This window comes from Nannospalax galili, unplaced genomic scaffold (assembly GCF_000622305.1).
Source record: "Nannospalax galili isolate Female #2095 unplaced genomic scaffold, S.galili_v1.0 scaffold1873, whole genome shotgun sequence".
In the NCBI taxonomy this organism is placed as follows: Eukaryota; Metazoa; Chordata; class Mammalia; order Rodentia; family Spalacidae; genus Nannospalax; species Nannospalax galili.
The window spans coordinates 333,050-345,114 of record NW_008333218.1 but is presented as its reverse complement, the minus strand read 5'-3'; the positions used below and the strand labels follow the sequence as shown (position 1 = coordinate 345,114).

Here is a 12,065-nt window from a genome sequence, read left to right as displayed (position 1 = left end):
TGAAACAGGGTCTCCCTGTAGCCCCAGCTGGCCTGGAACTCATTATGTAGACCAGGCTGGCCTTGAACTCACAGAGATCTGCCTGCCTCTGCCTCCCGAGTACTGGGATCAGAGACGTGCGTCACCGTGCCCGGCCATAAGTTACTATTTTTAAATAAGGCAAATTAACTAGTGCTACTGTAGTTAAGACATTTCTTTCCATTATTTAACTCACATATTTTTACTTAAAATGCTTTGTTCTTTTAAAATATTTTGCCCTACCCCCCTCACCCATTCCCCCTCCATAAGCATTAGGGGTAGGAGAATCTCGTAATTTCCTCCAAAGAGCTGCTAACTAGACACTGCACTATAAGGCTTACGCTCAGTATCAGTTAAAGGCTATCTTCAACATCAGTCTAAGTGCTGATCACATACTTTACAGTGACAATGTGCCTGTGACAGTGGCATTGAGCATCAGGGCAGCTCTGGTATAAGTCAAGACAGTCTGCATTAAGACTGTTCTAAATCCCATGCTCTCCTGGAATTTCAAAGCCACCATAAAGTTGAAACCAAGGTTCTACACCAGGTCAGCATTTCTCAAAAGGTAATTTCAGGTTAAAAAAAATATGCAGGTTGAGATTTGTGTGTTTATAACTTCATAAAACATACAAACTTACATCTTATTACAGACTAGCAGTCATGTTTAAATATTTCAATATTATGTCAGGATCACAAGATCCTTTACTTCTTGACATTTTTAATAAACACACTACCTGAAGAAGTCTGTCAGAGCCCTTAAAATCCCCTTTCCCCTAGAGTCTAAGAAAAACTTTCTTAGGCCAGGCATGCTGGTGCACGTACTTGGAGGCAGAGGCAGGTTGATCTCTGTGAGTTCAAGGCCAGCCTGGTCTACATGGTGAATTCCAGGCTAGCTGGGAAACAGGGAGACCCCGTTTCAAAAGGCCCAAAAAAAAAAAAACCAACTTTCTTTCCTAAAATGTAACCCCCAATTTCAAGACAAAAATACGAAGAAAACCTTTCAGGAACTGGATTAATAATGATAAAGATGCCTTTATCTGTGACTGAACACAAGCCTTGTAGTCCTCTGGTGCTCAAAGACCTGGATTCAGATCCTAGATCTGCTAAGGACCAGCAGCCATTTGTGTCCAAGACAAAGTGCTCTTATCTAGTCAGAGGTCATTAGGAAGTGATGTCCTCTCACAGCGGCAGTGGACGTTAACTAAAGCAAGGTCCACCTACAATGGTACTTGCACTCCCTTCTCAGGGTAGAGCTGTTTGAAGAAACATGAGACAGGCTAAGCTCTAAACCTCAGCTGCTGAAATACCCTAGTAACCAGAGACAAAAGACAGTGCACCCCCAATCCCCACCCCCAAGCAGGGCAGAAGAGAAGGACTCAGAGATCCAGAATGCATCTGAGTCTACCTTCAGGCAATGAACCCTACACACAGGGGTGTTCTCTCCGATTTCACAGTGTCCGTCTACAACTTTTGGAACAAACATCCTCTTCCTAATTCCCTCAACAATTCTGCCCTCCTTGCAAAGGCACTGTCTGCCCTAAGCAGGGCCAGTATCTTTCGTGGGCTGCTACAATCTCAAACACACAGGGTATTTCCCATTAATGGTTTCTCTGAAAGTCAGTTCTCTAATAGGCTTGAAGTATTGGATGGCTTTTGATTTAGCCCCTTCCACACATGGGAAGCTCAGAGGTTTGTGCCCATCCACCGAAGGATGGACAGGCCCAGTGACTATCCAGCTGTAAGATGGTCCAGAATGTTCACTTAATGAAAAGGAAGTGTTTGTGTCTGGCAGAAAATGCATGTAACGTGACAGGAAAATGCTGGCTAGGATGCCAGTTCACACCTGGTCTGTTGACAGAGGGTGAGACACACACTGGGTTTGGACTTTTACTCAGTCACAGCAGGGTTGTTATGAACAAATGCTAATATAAAGATCAACATTATACAGCTGTCACTAGCTGCAAGGACTTTCAGACCTCAGCTGGCAGGCCTGGACCCCTAATCAGAAGGCTACCAGTTAGAAAGGATCCAGAGGTAGACGGCCACAGGGCAACAGGGTACAGATATACCTAGGTCTCCTGGGGACAGAGATGACCATGGAGACTGAGGGAAAGGTGGGATATAGAGTGGCTCACTGTCACTTAGTACCATGCGGGGTTCTCCAACACACTCATATACCATGTTACCAATTAAAATCAGGGGAATGTCAGAGCTCACAATTATCTTATTTCAAGTCAGGAAGGTTACACACCTTCAGGAGCTTGGAGATTTGGTCCAGGACCACTTTCCAGTTTCTCAGCATTAGTGACTACTACGCACATACCACAACTCCAGAGCTTTGGACTAAGCTTCCTTGGAGGTGCATGCTACCCCAAAGAAGCAAATATACAAGGTGATGAGCAGGCTTATGGGAGGCATGAGGACAGTGAGTGCTCAGCAAATTAATCAGGAGCTAAGGGAGGAGGCACACAGGTCAGTGGCATGCAGAGGGCAACCTCAGAGTGGCATTTGGGTACAACCTGCAGTTTGAGGGAATCAGATACAGCAGTCCTAGGGAAGGCATGACCCTTGGGGATGACCTGAGGGATACCAGGGGGTAGGGAAGATAGAAGAATATGGAGGGTAGAGGAAGGGTCACTGGAGCTTCCTGGGACTGGTGGTGCTGGAACAAAAACGCCCTGAGAACAGACTAGGGGAGAGCTGGAGGCCAGCAATGTACTCCTACGTAACCAGCAGGAAGGGCGGTGAAACAGGTCAGGGCAGGCAGGGGTCAGGGGTAGGAGTTTCTGAACAAGGAGAAAGGTGGTCATGAAGACTGCAAGGCTTCTCAACTGAGCAACTCGAAGTGCCCTGGCTTGGGCAGCTGGAGGCCGAGGAGGCCGCAGTGCAAAGAGCATGAAGGACGGAGTTAGTTTTGCACAGGCTGGACTTGAAAAGCTGCACCTGCCTCTATGGGGCAAGTGGGTAACCACATTGTCATGGTGCAAGAGGGCTAGACCAGAGGCGTGGGTGAAAGGTCACTGGCATCACGGTCCAAAAGTTCCAAACCTGGAACGGGTAGGAAGAGAGAAGCAGCAGGAGGCCCTGGAGGACCATAGCGGTGGGCTGCTGGGAGGCCAGTGGGAGTGTGGAAACTTGTTTAGGCAGCCCAGCAACCTTATGGAACTCAGCTGCTCCCAGAAAGATAAGACCTGCTTCATCTATCCTATGAGTCACCCCTACATTCATCCTACAACATGATCAGAACTTGTCTTCAGGCTGCAAAACAGTCCTGCTACCCAAAGACCACATGCTTGCCACTACCCACCATTTCTTCAGAGGAGGTTCCCAGGGCAACTGACTAATTCTGGCATAATAAGAATTCTATGAGTAATGACACTTTTATTAATAATATTACTTACTGGGGGAACTGGGCTAAGAAACATGGGACGGTTAAGACCAATACTAATCAAAATTCTCATCCTTTTAAAATAAGAAAAACTCCGAACTCTTGCTTTGAAATAAAAATTTTAGTGCAGTCATTATTATCCATCCCATACAACTTCACAGCATAGAAAGCTCTCTTGGGCCAAGGGTTGACGAGTATCTGAGATAGTATCTCTGGTCAGTGTCTGCTATGGACATGCAAGAGATGCAGACCAATGCTTGTCAAGCGACTAACATCACGAATGACTTTAAGCTGGGTTTGTGGTACAATCCTGTGATCCCTGCACTCTTAAGAAAGGGAATCATGAGTCTGGGGCCAGTGTGGGCTACACATTCTTTCTCAAAACAAATAGCAACAACAAAAAATTGTACTTGACCTATAAGCACTTTAATAACAAAATAAAGGGGAGATGTAGATTTTTATATTTGTCTTCTGTAAAATAACAAAACTATGGAGGTAGGAAAACATCCCTTTTGACCACCAAGGAGGGGAGACACTCATTAAAAGGCTCTCTCTGAGGAACACCGCCCAGGCTAAGTGAGCGGGAAACAAGGAAGCACTGCTCGGTGAGAAAGTGACTGAAGTGAAACTGTTTCCAGGGCTTTTAAAAGGACCGCCTGACCCAGAATAGATTCTGATTTAGAGTTACTATAAATACCTATGTATCAGGTAACATTGATACATTACTTAAACATAAAGAATACTAAAAGACCGACCCAATTTCTCTGGTAGTGACATTAAACACATTGATTTAACAACAGAATGTGACTGCAAGCATTTTTTGGCAGACTGTAAATTGATATATCTGATGACTGAACTAAAATCCACGTGATATTAAGGAAAACCAAATGCAGGTTCACTGGAAGTCTCTTACTCTACAATAGACAGTGACTTCTTAACTCCATTTTAAAACTGGAAGCTGGTCAATGCCATTTCAATGAGTTCATAACAACTGAATATATTTAAAATCTATCTCCACTGCAACAGGAATGAAATAGATGACTGAATGCAAAATTTATTTCATTTGCTCAAGTATCTGAGACTAGCTAAGAGAACACGATCAAATTATGACTAAAACTATGAAAGTCAAAACCATAAACAAACAGTAACATTTAGGATTAAGGAGGAAAGTAGGGAGTAACATCTAGTAACATTCAGAGGCATGCTTCTAGGTAGTCACAGAGCCGGTCTCCTGACCCGGGAGACTCTGCGGAGAACCGACTACTGAGAACATATAACAGCCACCACCAAAGGGGAAAAGAAAACTGAGACAGAAAAAAGGACCGAAGAGAGAAACAAGAACATACCAAATCTAGAACAGAGATTGCTGGCACAGCAGTCTGCTGCAGGTAACAGAGAAGGAAAAAGAGAGAGGTGAGCTGTGGAAAGTCAGGTTAGCCCTGCCCTGTGCTGCGTGCTTTGTTGCTGTCATGCCTGAACTGATTTTGGACGACTTGATGAGAAAACCAGAGAACCACAGGCAATGGCTAGCATTCAGAAACAGGAAAACGTCCACATGGTATTAAAATTTTTGAGTTTCATTATTAAGAGACATAAATAGTAAAAAAGGTCAACTTTCCCTTAGTGTTCTTATTTGGAGACTAAGCTATTAAACTAAATATGACTTAAAATGTAATTACTTTTTTACTAAGTTAGCATCAAAAAATGTCCAAATAATCCATACTAAAGAGGCTTTGAAATATTCAGTGGCAGCCATTTCAAAAAACTCTTCAACTTTTGATAAAAATTTCATCCTCACAAAAAAGATTACAGAGATGTCACAATACGTACCCGAACTTTTGACTATTGTTGGAATTGGCTGTGGCAGTAAGCCATGTTGACACTGTGTGATCATTGGTCATAAATAACAGAGTAGGAATTGAAGTGTAGCAAGATGGGGAAGTCACGCCTTCATGAGTCTCAGGGGCAAGGGCAATACAAGGCACAAATGTGTTCAGTGGTGGAATGAGTCCATCTCACTGTATCTATCAGTGGCTGGCCAGGGCAGAGCAGAACACACCAGTGCTGGCCCATCTAGGCAACAGTGGTTATAACTAAGTGCCTGTCAGCTCTGACCATCAACACAATTAAAACTACTCAACCTATCTTTGTGGTGGAAGCCGATGTAAACATAGCCATTTTTAAGGAAGTTTACAAAGGTTACTAGAAAAATACTAATAAAACAATGTAATAGTTAAAAATAATTACAAATTATATTCTAGTCTCATTTAAGAAAGGAGGGTTCTAAAAGGCATTCAACCTGAAATGTGGGAAACTCATAGGACCTCTGGCTGAGGCTTGTATACTAACAAGTGTGTGTGAGGTGAGTCTTCAGGAAAAAGTCACAGAGCAACTGGAAAGGGAGGGGGTCCCACTCCTGGGCTCTGAGATTTAATTATATAAGATTAAATGCCATCATGCCACAGGATTAACAGGTCTGACCTAATGGAGACTGGTTTAAGCCTTTCATGCACAGCATTACAAAAACATTTGACAGTAGAAACAAAATCCAAAGACCAAAAAAAAAAGAAAAGCTCTTGGTACTGACTGTGTAATAAAATGCATCCCTGGCCTAATTAGCATGGCAGGCAGCAGCACTCTCCACAGTTAACAGCAATAATGTCTCTGTTAACAAGTACGCCAGGTAAAGAGAGTGAAGACACTGCCTTTCATCTAAAATTTGGTAGTTTAATAACTTGTTGCATTAAGTTAATTTGAAACAAAAAAGGACAAAATCATTTTTATAATATGGAGAGACATAAAGTTAGCATCTTTATGATTACTGATTATTACTGATTTAATAAAGACTTGGTGCATCAACAGTAAAATCACTACCTGGCTCCTACTTCTGAAGGTTTCTCTGCTCACCATCAGGACCAGGGTCACAAGTCCCTACTACATCTCTGCGAGGTCTCCTTGGCACACAGCCTTGCTCAGCGTCTGTGTGACAGTTCCTGCTGCTTTTGCACCTCAGCAGCAGAGCCAAGGAGCTACTACAGTCTATGCAGCCTACCAAGCCTTATTTGGCCCTGTTAAGAGACACTCTGCCAAGCCCTGATCAAGACTGTGAGTGCTCATTACCAAGTACTTGTTTTCTCAACTGCAGTGAAGATAACTTGGAAGCTAATTAAAACAACAAAGCCCTGCTTGAATTGTACTGAATTCTTGTCAAAGCATGGTCTGTCTCCAAACCTTCCAGCCCTGAGGGCCTGGCTCACTTCTGCAGCTTACCAGCCAAGGGTAAGTAAGCATGAGACCAGAGGCTTCTGAACCCTTCCTTATAATTATGAGATTGGCCGTCTCCACAGCAAAAGCCAGAAAACAGCATAGGGAGCACATATACGCACAACCAAGGCCTTTCCCCTTTACCCTGGCTCTCCGCTCAGCCTCCAGGCGCTGCATGATCAGCATGGTGTCGACGTCATCGTCTTCCTCCTCCTCATCATCCTCATCCTTCTGCTTGGACTCCTGCAGTCTCTTCTGGAACTGCCACTCCAGCATGAGCTTCCGCAGGCGGTCACTCTCCTCCGCTGTGCGGTCAGCCTTGCTCTGTAGCTCATGGATCTCCTTGCTCAGCATGTCCACGATGTGCATCTGCTGCTGCTTCTCCAGCTTCTCCCTGGCATCTCGCTTCCAGGGGTCTGGTGACAGGCTGTCCCCGGAGGACAGCTCTTCTTTGCTGACGGTGATGTACTGCAGGTCTCTGCGCTCAATCGTGCGGGGCTGCTGCTGGGGCTGCAGCTCCCTAATGACAGTTTCCTGGGGCCTTTGCAGCGTGGAAGGCTTTTCTGGCTTTGCCTGCGCCGTGGCCATAGGAGAGAAGGGAGCAGGGTTCAGGGACTGTGAGCGCATCTGGCCTAACTTCCGCTCCTGCTCCCTGCGCTTCCGCTCGCGTTCCTCCTCCAGCCGGGCCTTCTCTTTCTCGTACCACCGCTGATGCTCCTCTCTCTTCTTCAGCTCTGCGGCAGCCACCTGAGCTGACTGGGGTCCCATCTGGTTGGCAGAAGGTGGTGGGAGGGGCAAATCCATCGGAATGCCATCAAAATCACTGGTGCAGTGGACTGGAGGTGGAGGGGGTGGTAGAGGTAGGTCTGTTCTAACCGGCTGAGGGACCGCGACCGGAGCAGGCAGCACAGCCGCTGGGGTTTTCCAACGGCCGGGTCCACTTTTGGTCAGCGTGGACGCAGGGGTGACCGACTTGGAGGAATGGTTCAGGTGCTCCTGGCTGGATGTGCTGGACTCCACCGAGGAGCTCTGGTTGATCCACATGTCGCTGTCACACTTAGGATCCAGGCCGGCCTCTATGCGATGCCGCTCAAGTTGGTAAGCCGCCTCTTCCCGGAGCTCTTCCTGGGAACGGGTAACACGCTGTGAAAAGAAAAGGGGGAGCTGTTACACTTCAGGGATTCACCAGAGAAACGACCAGAATGTCACAAAACAGCTCATCTTCAGAGGAGACAGATTAGAAACACTGTGGAGTGAGTGCTGGACTAGAGGCCGAGATTGCTCTGTAGCTCACTGAGCACATGAAACAGCTGCCAATTTGTCTGCAAAAAGACTTCCTCTCTGTGCCAAAGGCACACGCCATCTCTCGCCCTGGCTCCTGTGCCAGCAGGTGAGGGTGTCTGCAAAGGCTCCAGGGGTGGCCACAGATGGATGCTGTAGGCTGACTCCACAAAGAGCAACAGAGTTCTGTCAAGTGATTCAGTTATTACACAGCACTCACTGGATAGGTCCATGGCTTCATTCTAAACGAGCCCTAAATCTCAGGACTAGTGTCACAAACTCTTTGATGAGCCGCGAGTGCAAGGACACGTGCCATTTATCATGTTTCAGCTCCAATTTTATGAATGTAAGAAATGCAATAGTATCATTTTGATGGACATGAAGGTTTTGAGGAAAGAGATTAAAACAATTTTTTTTCACGGGGCTACTATGAAGCTTGCAAACTGGCAGGTATACCGGCAACTTTTCTTGGTAAGAATGATCTCTATGCTATGTGAATCACACATTGTTCTCCTTCCTTAATAATGAACAGAAATTGAAGACATAAATTTGGAAAATAAACTCTTCCCTTTTCCTTTAAAAAAAATGATGAATTGGGTGGTATATGCCTTTAATCCAAGCACTCAGGAGGGCAGAGGCAGGTGGATCTCTGTGAGATCGAGGCCAGCCTGGTCTACATAGAGAGTTCCAGGCCAGCTGGGGCTAGAGGGAGACCCTGTCTCACTCCCCACCCCCACCAAAATAAATAAGTAAATAAATATATATTTTTTAAAGCAATAGTCTAAAAGAAAACTGCTAAATTAATTCCCAGTTAGGCACAGCTTTACTTTGCAAACAGAGAGAAACACAGGTTACGTGTCCCTGTGGTACAGAGCTGGAACACAGAAGTATCATTAACTCATATGCTACCTACAGAACAGAGACCTTGCCCTGCCACGAGACTTGACCCTGCAGCTGCTGTCTGGTACCTTCCTGGCTTGCTGAAAGAGCAGACAAGGGAGAAGGACATCTAATATTCACAGAACCCAGTGCTACAAGTCATGAGGTTCACCTAGGAAAAGGGAGGACAGGAGCAGGGCAGGTCAGAGGACTTTTTTTTTTTGCCAAAGTGAGTTCCCCCTCACTTTGCCCCACAGTCTCTGCCGAGTACAGCCCTTTTCCCTCTCTCTCTGACTGTCTTCAAGGCTCAGCTCAACCTTGTCAGCTCCAATTAAGTCTTTTGTGACTGCTCTAAGGAGGAACGACTGCCCTCAGGAGTCACATCATTCACTTTCCAGGGCACATCCTTGTCCTTTCTCCAAGGCTTCACCTATCTTTAAAGCATAGAGCTGGTTCCTTCTCCCCATCACATTTGATAACACTTCCCAGCTAAACCACCCAGACTGACATCTCCATCTTTACTGATTTGGCCAAAGTCTAATGAGCTCCACTCGCCTTCAGACTCCAATCCTGCCTCATCCCCACTCCTGCTCCCTGGTGGAGCCTTCTCCTTCAGCCAGAAAGGCTCTTCAGCTATAATGGACTAGAGGGAACAATCCCGGTTCTAGTCACACGGAGACCCTGATGGCCGGTCAATCAGTGGACCCATGTCTTCAGCAGCCCCAAGCACATTATATATTTTCTGTCTGTCTCACTTATCGGCTCTACCTCAAACTGCACTGGCAAGGACAGAAACCAAGTGCAAGCTCTGTCGCTGTCACTTCTAGAATCAGTGAGCCTTGCCTTCAATGCTATGCTTACGCCACACACTGCCAACACTTCACTAGCCAAACATAAAGAGAACACAGAATCCCTCTGCTTACTGTGGTCTGCAGTCTATCCTACCCCTCCTCTCCTCAGACTTAACTTCAAAAATCATGAGAGAAAAAAAATGAAGAGGACAAGCTTGCTGTTGTACAGGAAGTATCAACTATGTCTCAGAAATCACTCAGTCATGGGCTATCAAGATGGGTTAGCAGGTAAAGCAGACTGCCTTCAAAGCCTGAATACCTGAGGTTTGGGCCCCAGATAACACTTACACAAACAGAATAAAAATAAATATTTTGAAAGAGAAAGAGACATCATTGTCTTTTGAAAAACTGGTCTCTCTCTCTCTCTCTCTCTCTCTCTCTCTCTAACTGGTCCTTGGAGAGATCAGAGAAGTTTGCTACCCTTATTTCTAACCTGGATTGCAATACTGGAATGATTACTATCTGTGTGCTTATGTGTCTTTTCCTCATAATCTGGCCACTGGTTCTGAGGAGGAGCCATCCGGTCCTGGGATTTAGAAGCTGGAAAGGTAAAATACTCTCTGGTGTAGGTCTGAGTAGGGATGGGATAGGCTTCAGGTCTAGGCGGAGGGCTCTGCTCCTGTAGAATGTGAAGAAAAAGAGAGTGAGCTGTTTACAACAGGCTAACTTAATATCTTGTGATTCATTTTAGAATGCAAACAACAAACCCAGCATGACCATTAAATACTGTGCTAAAAAATTCAGTCTGATCCTGTACTGTGACTAATAGTAAACATTTAGCCCAGATTTATTCATTTAAAACTAATTTACTTGACAAGTATTTTAAAAACCAAAAACTTAAATGCTATAAATTCAGGAGTTATAGCTAATGTAATTTGTTGAGAATCATATCCCACAACTCAGATACACTCTAAGAGAGCCACAGGCACTACAAAGATGACGCCTTTCAGCTCATCTGTCAGACCTCAGTGCAGAGATTCCCAGTGGAAACAGATGTTATCTTAGCTGCTGTTCCAGAGCCATATGTGTTCTTCCCTCCAGGGCTAGGCGGCTGATCTGTCAGGAAAAAAAAAGTTTCATATTAAAAAAAAGTTAACAATAAACACATTTCCTTCAAGGCAGTTATCACTAGCATTTGACACGGAGCCCAAGACAGGGCATGAGAAGCCGGCTTCCTGCATCCTCACAAGTCTCCTGCCACCAAAGCCCAGAACAGTAATTCTTCTAAGACTAGGATCTGCCTGAGACCTTTGGTAAAGAGACACAGAGTAAATACTTGGGGGTCTCTGAGTCTCGGGTCTCTGTTAGATATCTTTCCATCCTCACTTTGTTGTTAGGAATAAAAGTCTAAAAATGACTTGTTTCTGTTGGTAATCTGACAACCTTTGCTAGAGACATTAATGTGTATTTCTGTTTACAGTGTCCACAAAGTCAAAAGTTTTCCAGTTTTATTTCTGTTAGAGCATTACAATGCCTCTATGAAAACTCCACTCTCATTAGCCAACAGATACAGGTAGCACTATCATGTAAGAATTAACAAAGCACAGTATCTCCCTCACTCCTGACTGTGACCACACACACTTAGGATGAGAAAGAGACTTCACTTACTTGCCACATTGGGGCTGGAACGGTGGTCGGCTCTATTTTTCATCAACCTGTCGTCACCAGGCAGTTTCTTTGGCTCACTGTACTCTGCCCAAGGCAGTTGAGGACTCTCTGGGGACCCATTTTGAGCTGAATTATTATAGAGCTCAAAGCCTTCACTCTTTGGTCTGGGTTTACCTGAGCCACGACGATCTGAAACTGAAATTATAGCATATTTATTTTTTTCCTTTCATTGGTTCTAAGAGTCTATTTTAAATACTCTGAGACTAGCTTTAAAAGACAAAAATCTAAAACTATTTAAATTTTGTAATCATTCCTAGCAATAAGGAATGGGATGACTTCCATACAGAAAGATTATTATACAGCATTCTTTAAAAGCTTTCAAATAAATTTACTGAGACTATAGAAAACATTTAACTGGTATCTACAGAGAAAAAGTGTATTATTTGCCTATCGACTGAAACTTTTTAAAATAACAAGGTAACTATTTTTAGAGTAATTTTTTAAAGCCCCTGAAGATTACATACACTTCTCTCACTTGACAACACACTTACTGACACTCAGCCCTTAGAGTCCTGGCATCACAGCACTGTCACCTGTCTGACGACCCACTTCCTGTTTACTTCAATCCTCTTGCCTGCTAACTGATTTACCCTGTTTCTTCTTTGACAGGCTAACACCTGATTCTGTTGGGACACTCTTGCTGTTTGCTTAAGTGACTAGGAGATCCTGGCTGTCAGGAGCCTTTCTTGTTGCTGCTTATTATATTATTATTATTA

General features: G+C 44.6%; 1 protein-coding gene across 10 annotated transcripts in view; it reads right to left on the bottom strand.

Annotated features, from left to right (window-relative positions):
• Afdn (afadin, adherens junction formation factor) overlaps positions 1–12,065 on the bottom strand; it is a 130,175-nt gene that overhangs the window by 11,683 nt on the left and 106,427 nt on the right. For 7 of the 10 annotated variants that reach the window (XM_017796852.1, XM_029561000.1, XM_029561002.1 and 4 more), the window contains 4 exons: positions 11,290–11,484; positions 10,646–10,737; positions 10,115–10,300; positions 6,815–7,813 (listed from right to left, as the gene is read on the bottom strand). In XM_017796852.1, coding sequence (XP_017652341.1) covers positions 6,815–7,813; positions 10,115–10,300; positions 10,646–10,737; positions 11,290–11,484 — 1,472 coding nt within the window. Of the gene's footprint in view, positions 1–4,752; positions 4,789–6,814; positions 7,814–10,114; positions 10,301–10,645; positions 10,738–11,289; positions 11,485–12,065 lie in introns of all 10 variants that reach the window. The other 3 variants (XM_017796841.1, XM_029560999.1, XM_029561003.1) reach the window with 1 other exon arrangement.